The sequence below is a fragment of the Ochotona princeps genome, chromosome 25 (assembly GCF_030435755.1).
Source record: "Ochotona princeps isolate mOchPri1 chromosome 25, mOchPri1.hap1, whole genome shotgun sequence".
Lineage (NCBI taxonomy): Eukaryota > Metazoa > Chordata > Mammalia > Lagomorpha > Ochotonidae > Ochotona > Ochotona princeps.
The window spans coordinates 24369444-24378762 of record NC_080856.1 but is presented as its reverse complement, the minus strand read 5'-3'; the positions used below and the strand labels follow the sequence as shown (position 1 = coordinate 24378762).

The 9319-nt window shown below is 43.9% G+C and overlaps 1 protein-coding gene across 1 annotated transcript in view; it reads left to right on the top strand.

The window, feature by feature from the left end:
* Positions 1-3769: 3769 nt before the first annotated feature.
* The window catches only part of LOC101519389 (polypeptide N-acetylgalactosaminyltransferase like 5), a 28212-nt gene continuing 22662 nt past the window's right edge, over positions 3770-9319 (top strand). Inside the window, exons 1-3 of the mRNA XM_058654988.1 lie at positions 3770-3859; positions 7128-7209; positions 8049-8169. Of these exons, the coding sequence (XP_058510971.1) occupies positions 7161-7209; positions 8049-8169 (170 nt within the window). The 5' untranslated portion in view covers positions 3770-3859; positions 7128-7160. The remainder of the gene's footprint in view (positions 3860-7127; positions 7210-8048; positions 8170-9319) is intronic.

Sequence of the window (9319 nt, the reverse complement as noted above, 5' to 3'; positions counted from 1 at the left end):
ACACCCCGTCCTGGCTGAGCTGGCAGTCTGAGCTGGTAGTCTGTGCCTTCTTGTGTATGATATCACAGGCGGGGAGGATGGTAGGGAGAGTGATTGATTCTAGAATGGCCCAATGTCCTTGTTCCTTTGAAGGATGACAGAAAAATCTGGGAAACTTGCTGCTTTTAAGGACCTATTCCTGGTCCCTGGTTGATTAAATCTTGGGCAGAGACCCTCATTCCCCATCCCACCTACCCTACCCCCAGCAGCAGCAGGAAGTTGGACATTCAAGGTAGCCAGACACTGTCCCTGCTAGTGCGTGGGCACTAGGTGGATTAAGGGATAAGTCAGTTCTTGAGTCCTGGAAGTTCTCTGCCAGTGCTTGGGCACTAGGTAGGCCTTTTCCAAGAACTCCAGGGCGCCATGATTTCTACCTATGATAAAAGTTGAACTGAGGAGGCCCTCTGTTCCACATTCTGGAACTCAGATTAGACCTGCGGTCAACCCCAAGTCAGACACTTGTGGGGACAGAATTATGTCCTTCTGGGTTGGAAAGTTCAAGTCTGAGTGATTTGTACTCATCATGCAGTTCTTCTCTCTCTCCCTCCCCTCTCCACTGCTCTCCGTTTCCACCCCTCCTCCCTCAGGGCAGGAGGACCCACCACTCCGGTCACCAGCTAAGCCATGGCTGGGTGGCTTTGAGTGGTGTGAGGGAAGCCTTAGCGCAGAGAGCTTTGTGTCCTCCCCTCTGCCCTGAAGGCCACTGGCTGACTAACACAAGTTCCATGACCCCCCTTTCGAGACCTTCAGCCGGCAAGGTGGCTCACACATTTCTTCTACCTCATTTCTGACGGTGCAGTTGGTTTCTCTCAGCTGTCAGCATCACAGATGACGCTTCAGGGCCCCTGCTGGAGGTTGGTTGGGGTGTGATGGGTCTGAAGTCAAACTCAGCAGTTCACTCTCCAAATTGCCACAATGGCCAGAGCTGAGCCAATCTGAAGCCAGGAGCTTCTTCAGGGTCTCCCATGTGAATGCAGCATCCCAAGGCTTTGGGCCGTCCTCCACTGCTTTCCCAAGCCACAAGCAGGGAGCTGGACGGGGAATGGATCAGTCAGGACTAGAACCAGAGCCCATATGGGATCTCGGCGGCTGCAGGCAGAAGTTTAATTGAACATGCTTGCTTCTGCAGACCCTTAACACTTTTTAAGGGTCACCCACATAGCAAGCAGCCTTCTGCTGCTGACAATATTGTGATTCCGAAGGTGGAACGAGCTGCTTTAAAGCCACCAAATGGCGATGGCAGAAAGGAAGGGCAAGTGCTTCCTGTTTCAGGATCACACCCCTGAATAAATTATCCTTCCCTTCCACAACCTTCCCAGGTTTTCACGAAACTTTTCCCAGAAAGACTGCTGGGAGAGCGTGAAATCCACTGTGTGCAGGTTGTGACAGTAAATTTAGCTTACAGACCTAAGCCGCCACCCTGGCTCTGGTCCTATTGCATCTGGCTGCAGCGACAGCGCACCTTGGCGGCTCACGGTGTCCCAGGGGTCAGAGCAGCCGTTCCTGCCTCTCCGCGCCGGCCCCGGGGAGCCGATGGGATCACCTGCCACAGGTGCCAAGGACTCTTGCAAGTCTCTCGCATGCTTATTATTTTTTTTCAACTCCCTTTCTTCTTGCTACTGTATTATTTACTCGGGGATTTTAAAACCTGAACAAACACCCTGTTACTCTCTTCAGAGAAAAACACTGTTATTGCCGCACCCTGTGACGTGTGCGCCAGGGCGTGGGGTCTGTGGATGTCAGACAGGTGGGAAGGGCGTGGCCAGGGGCCTAGGCGCAGGGCTGAGGATCCCGTCCCCACACTGCTTCGCACAGTGGTGCTGTTCTGATTACACAGGTGCTTGCTGGATTGTTCTAGTTCCCCCTCTAGTGGGCCGTCTGTGAAATAAAACACACCAGTCACCTTTAGTAGACAGGATGACTGGATGAAAGGTTGGAGAAAAGCCATTTCTGTGAATCCCACCAGTTGTGGAGGACCTTTAATTGTTTGTTTGTTTACACACCCCCAATTATCCAGAGAAAACTATAGAAATGTCAGGCCATGCAGAAGCTAGTCTTTACATTTTTTGCCTCTTGCCTACTGCCGATCGTTAGAAATGAAATAGATAAGCTGGATGGGAATCAGGGCTGCTGGGATTAGAACCGGTGCCCATATGGGATCCTGGCGCATTCGAGGTGAGGACTCTAGCCTCTAGGCTACTGCACCCAGTGCTTCCCCTGCTTTTCCCATTCACCTGGTCACTTGGCAAATAAAATGTGTCTGTGTTCAACCCGTTCCTGGCTTTCTATTTATATTCTAAGCTGAGAAAGAACCCACCCAGCTTTGCCAGTAACAAAAAAAGCAGAGTTACAGAAAGAGTAGGAAAGGCACAAGGAGAGACCTTTCATCCCCACGTGGCCACAACCAGCCGGGGAGCTGTGCTAGGCTGAAGCCAGGAGCCAGAACTTCAACCCAGTCTTCCACATGGATGCAGGAGTCCTAACACTTGGGCAGACTTCCACGGCCTTGGCAGGCACATCAGTGGGGAGTTGAACCGGAAATGGAGCAGCTGGGACTCAAACAAGGATGGGACGTTGGTGCTGCACGCGGCACCCTGCCAGATTTCCTAATTCTGTTTGTGGCCAACTGACCCTTCCCTGTGGCCTTCGCTTAGCTCCTCAAGTTCCTCCTACTCTTTGTGTGTCTGCTTTTAAGCACTATGTTTCTCATCCACCTCCTTGGACTGCCTCCTGGGCTGTTTCAGGGGCTCCTTGTCACCTTCCTGGATGGACATGGCACCTACTGCTTCCCAATACACATATGAATTTTGATACTTTTCCAAGTACATGTTTGTCAATAATATGTAAGCTTCATTTGGCAGGCTTGAAATCTTATAAAGGCGTATTATCACACTGTTTGCACTCCTTTGCAATCTACTTGCTTAGTGCTTTACTTAGAGGTGTCTCCTTGTGGTTCTGTCTTCATTCATTTTTCCCCCACGCAGATTCTAATGAGACTTTCCTTTTATGTTAAAGTAAAAAAGAAAAAGAAGAGTTGAGTGACCCAAAAATCAGCAGAGACTGACATGTCATCCAATATTAGACATCTACTTGAATTAAAGGAGGCATATACAGCTATTTTCCCTGGGATGTGCTATATCTTAGAGTTGGTTATGTTTATTTCACTTGAAAATGAAATGACTCCCCAAAAATGGTAGTCATAGAAAAACTAAAGTGAAAGCAAATGTTACAGGAAGTCGAGAACAAGCAGGAAGAGTTAAGGTGGAAGTGAAACTGCTTTAGAAAAAGCACATCAAGAACAGTTGATGAAGGAGTCATATCTTAGCATGAACCTAAGGGCCTATTTTTATTGAATGAAAGTATAATTTCATGTGCTGAGCGCATCCTTGACACCTTGATCTTAGCTTTATTAAAGTGTGGAGAGAGGAAGGAGTTGATGGTATTGAGGTCCTGCAATAAGACTTGATTTTCTTAAGTTTATTTCAAAAGTATTGCAACCAACTAGCCTAGAGAAGAGACTCGGCCTTGGCCTTCAACCAGGCCTAATGCCCAGCTTTCTCAACGAGGATCTCCTCAGCTAAAGAGGGAAGATGTGAACTTTCTGGAAGGAGCCCTGGGATTTGGGCAGCTCTGGAATGCAAGGGCCTCTCGTGCTGGCTACAGCCTGTGTGACGTCATGAGGCTTTGTGAGGTAAGCAGAGCAGCGCAGCATAGCCCGGCAGCGTCCAGACACCAACAAAATCAACCAGACATAACATCTGTCAGCCTGCTTGGCCTACCCCTTTGCTCAGGAAGTTCATCAATTACACAGCAGCCGGTGGTAAGCGGAAGGGCTCCCTGTGCTTCACAAAGCTGGAACGGGCGCGTGAAGGGAGAGTCCCGATGGCCTGCAGCGGTGGACACAGCACATCCGATCACTGAGGCATATGGATGGATGCTAGCTCTCTCGGGTGGGACTGAGAAGTGGTTTTTAATGTTTTTTAAATTTTTAAATAATCAATTTTGTTTATTTGGAAGTTAAATTACACAGAGGCGAAGATAGTCTTCCAAAGACTGGTTCACTCCCCAAAAGGCTGCAAGTGCTGGAGCTGGGCTGATCCAAAGCCAAGAGCCAGAGGCTTCTTCCAGGTCTCCCACATAGGATAAGGGGTTCTAGCACTTGGGCTATCTCTCCCTGCTTTCCCAGGCACATTAGCAGGGAGCTGGATCCGAAGTAGAGCAGCCAGGACTCAAGCCAGCTCCAATATGGGATGCAGGTGCCACAGGCAGAGGTTTGCCTTGCTATGCCATGGTGTTGGGCCCCAATGACATTCTTTTGGCGGGTATTCAGGCAGCACTTACATAAATAAAACTGAGTGAATAAGAATGATGGCAGGAAACTAGGAAATTATTGCAGCTGAAATACAGTAACCTTAGAAGTAGAGCTTTATAAATGAAATCACACAATGAATTTTTTCAGTATGATTTAATTTATTCTTTTTAAGGGTTTGTTTATTTATTTATTTATTTGAATGATAGAATGACAGAGATACAGAGAGACACTCCGCAAATGCAATGGTTAGGGCTGCGTCAGGCAGAAGCTAGGAGACAGGGACTACATCTGGGTCTCCCATAGGAGTACAGGGGCCCAAGGACTTGCGCCATCTTTCACTGATCTCCCAGGCTATCAACAAGGAGTCTGATTAGAAGTGTAGCAGTTGAACTCAAACTGTTGCCCATATGGGATGTTGGCATTGCAGGAGGAGGCTTAAGTACACCACAGTGTAGGTCCCAGGATGATTCCTTTTCAGGAAGAGTAGCTGCCTGGTTGGTTACACACCCTGAAAGTGGATGGAGCCCTACAGTGATCTGAGTTCCTAGAAAACTGGCCAATTGTCATTATATCCTGCCTTGTGAGTTTTAGAATTTCTGCAAAATAAATATATTTCTCATTTTTAAAAAAGTTTCAATGGAAAGAAAGAAGGCCACTAGTATTATTAGGAATTCATAGATCTTAAATAAAGATCCGTATAAAGACTGTTCTGATAAAGGTAAGGACTTAAAAAAACCATGACTACTCACAGAAAAATTAGCTGTGACATCATCTAAGACTCAGTCATGCGTTCCTGACTCCAAAAACTCATATTTTAAAACAACCCAAAGACTGGAAGCACACCTTTAGTTGCAATGTGTGTGTGTGTGTGTGTTATGTGTATGTTGTGTTAATCAGCTCTGTTCTTTTCTTTGTCACAGGATTCTTTTAGTTAACTCTCAGGTTTCTAGAATGCCCTTAACATTAATTCGTTGTACATACAAATTATCTTTGAGATGTGTTTTGCAAATAAACTCTATTTTTTCTATGTGAAGTCATCATGTTTTAGTCAAGAAAAATGACTGAACATGAATTTTTTGCTAAGGATACAGATCCAAAGACTATTGCAGACTCTCAGATCGAACTCTTGGTGGGAGAGAATGTGTGTGTGTGGAGATGGAAGTGAGGCAAGGTGAGCCGGGGGCGTAGGGCGAACTGTGCTTTAAAACGTTGTAATACAGGAAAAAGAAACTGCAATATTAGAACTTACAACAGGAAAACATGTAAGCTGTGGAAAGGTGTTTTTCATAAATATTCACATCTAAAACAAATTCCCTCCAAGTTTACCGTTATAGAATCCTTCTGGAGAATATGGATTCGTTTTTTTAGTAAGAATCCTATCTCATAAATACATGTGTCTGTTAAATGTGCTTAAGTCTCCTAACCTACTTTCTCTTCCAACTGGTATCTAATGGGCCAGGAGCCAGGAGCTTCTTCCGGGTCTCCACATGGGTACAGAGGCCTGAGGACTTAAGCTCTCCTTTGCTGCTTTTCTATTCACCTATGCAGAGAAATAAACATCTTTTTATTCCATTTTCCTATGAAGTTGTTTATGGTGATAAAACATTTATTTGGAATTAGCCAGCTGGACTAAGTTTGGCTGATTCCCAGTTTTGTTGGCAGAATCTAAAACGTCATAACCAGGAACCAAACAGATGCCTTCAGTCCAGCCAAGCTGATCAGTCCGTTGGCCTTGTCAGTTCCCTCACAGCCTGTTAGAAGTAGTGCCTGTTGGCCTTGACATCCACAGCAAACGTGAGCATGTTGTCTTCCATGTTTTTCTAGCAGACTCAGTGGTCAGGAGAGCTCGACTGCATAGTGGCCTAGCTTATTGCTCCTGCAGGTGCTCTTCTGAAGAGATCTGAGCTGCCTGCAGAGCTGTATACATACATGTCTTGGGCCACCAGAAGTTGGGTAACAGACAGAGGTGTGTGTGTGTGTGTGTGTGTGTAAAATCCCTTTCAGCCTGCAAAGCCTTTGCTTTTCCTTTGAGAGGAGCAAGAGTCTGCTTCTTTGCTTTCCATACCATCCTGATGAAAACATCTGTGAGCTTTTGGAGGTACTCTGATATATCTTCAGTTGGACCAGATATTTTCAAAATGGCTTGAACGATTTACAGTCCCATCAACAGGAGACCTGGATCTCCTTGCGCACTTTTTCTCCAGTGTGTGATTTCATATGGTTTTGCATTTTTAACAGTCTGGTATCCAATCAGCATCTTTGGAGACTATATAATATTTCTGCAAGATGGATTGCCTTCTTTCACATGTCCTTAAACTGTGTGCTCAGAAGTATGGGCCAATGGCTTTAAACCATGCTATATGCTTTACAGAATGGTGTACATTTTATATTAGGTAATCTTACCATTAGCAGTTTTAACAGTTTCTAATAATACAAAAAAAACTTTATATATTATGTTTGGTAAGGACTGACAAAAAATGATGCTGTTTGAAACAGTGAGAATTGGATTGAAGCTATGTAGCTGATCTGCAAACACTAAATGACTAATAATGTATCTCTTAAATTATTTCTGATTTAGAAAGTTGAAAAATGAACCTTCAGAAATGCTAGACCTACAATGAGAAAAATTATATCTCAGTGTTTAATATGCTCATCCTTGATACTTGCGATAGTGGGAGCTCTGATATTCATGTATTTTTGCCACTATGTGAACAACAACCAGAAGACAATTCAGATACCAACATCAGTTTGGTCTCTTGAAAAAAATGTTTCTCAGCAAATTAGCTATCGCTTAAGGCAAAACGATGAGATGTTGGAAGAAATTGAAATTAGAAAACCGAGGTCATTTTCTATGTCAAGTAAGTATTTTCATTTTCTCTCCTAGCCATTTTAAGGGAAGCATAGAGTATAAATTTAATAATTGAAAGTATAAGACAATATTCTTTGAATAATTTAATTTTAAAATTATAAAAGGATACATTTACATGTGAATATTTACACAGGCTAGTAAAACAGGCATACTTGGTTTATCACTTTAACCTTGTTTATATAATTTTCTTTTTTCAAACAAATAGACACAACAAGAACATTGCTTCCAATTTTCGTCCCTTCCTTTCAACTGTGAAGGTGGCCACCCCGCCGCCTCTTAGGATGATATTTTGGCTGTTGGATTCTTTGATCATTTCACTTGCTAAGTCTTTTCCTAATTTTATCTTTTATGACTGTATCTAGTTTCTTTTACTTCCACCCAAGAGTTTTTATCTTCTACCAGGAAGTTGACCCCCAACTTCAACCAATCATTGTGGCTGATTTGTCTGGGCGGCCCTGATTGGCTTGTCTTATTCTCGCTCATCAGCCACTGAGAGAGGAGTCTGAGCTCTCATCCCTCTACCTTCTGTAAGTCTTCTTGTTACCACCGTGTCACACTACAGTTGAGAATCATGAATGCCCCAAGGAAACAAAATAGTACCCTTCAATGAGAGACCTAGTGATGACCATGCTTTGCTAAAGAATGTGCTTTGATTTGCGGAAGCACTTTGGCTTCCACCTTTAACCTTGCCAGTAGTGAGTACTCTGATTTCCAAGAAAATGATGCTGTCTCATTACAAAGTAGAGCCACAAGAGTGCTGTGCGTCTTCCCTCTCCAGGTGATGTAGTATGTTGTTACTTATGTGACTCTAATTCCTTTTCCTTGCAGATAACAGTCATATGCATTCAGAATCAGACTTCATCCTTGGATTTACAAATTATGGATTAAACATCATTGCCAGTAGAAACGTGGGCGTCAAGAGAGAAGTGCCAGACACCAGGCATAAAATGTATGTTTCTCCTATATGATGTTACTAACCTGATTTTAATTTCAACTTATTAGAAGTCTTGGAGTATAGAGTACTATTTACAGGACTTGGAATTAGACCCTGTCAAGATCTGAATTGAGGAGGCCAATGGTTATAACATAGAGAACACCTTCTCCATCAGCACACTTTGTGTTCTAGGGATCTCTGAGGACTGAATCACCCCCAGATGTTTTTTTGTTAAGTCACCACAAAGAATTGCTGCTGCAGTGGGAATGCAGTCCTACATAAAGTGCTTCCAATGCTGTGTAGTTTTTTTTTTTTTCCCTAGCGCTCTTTTAACTCTTCTTTTAGTTGTTTGTGTTAAGGCTTTCAAAAAATTGTGTTACAATACACTTAACATGAAATTGATAATATGATTTATAATCATTAAAAGCGTTCACCTCACTGTACAGCCATCACCACCACCCATGGCCAGCACTTTGTTATCTCCTCCAACTGGGGCTCTGTTCCCTCTAAGCACCTCTGCAACTGTCCTCTCAGTGATGCAGAAACAGTGGCCAAGTTCCAGGAAATGGGACCAAGAGAGGTCAGTTGGCCTTTCTGCAAATTCTGTGTAACAAACATGTGACACCACAAAGGACATTGATAGCATGGTACTTTCAAGAGATGCTGAGTTTGTGCATATAATGAAGCAATTTATTTGGATCATTAAAAAAAAGAAACTTTACTACAACCGTAGATCATGATATGAATTTCATTTAGAAGACTTCTTCTCAATATTGAAGCACCACAAAAGCCAGTATTTTGGAATGCCTATAAGGAATGTCTCCCCATGCCATCATTTCTTTTCTCTCAAGTGCACCTTCTAAAGTTCTGTGGCTATCTTCTCTTCTTCCATCAAGTGATTATTTGAATGGAAAATAACGAAAGCAAAGATACTAAAAGGAAAGAAATAATAAAGATTAGAGTGAAATAGGATGGATGTGGCTGACAAACATAAAATCTGTGCCTAAGGGGAACTTAGGGAACTCCCCTGGTGGGCCATCATTCCCACTGGTGAGCACATGAGTCAGGGCAGGGTGCTGGTCGAGTTGGGTGCTCTCCTTCACTTGTTTGTAGGTGTGTGCGTTAGCTCGGGGGGAGGAGCTGGGGGGCAGGCAGGGTTAAGCCA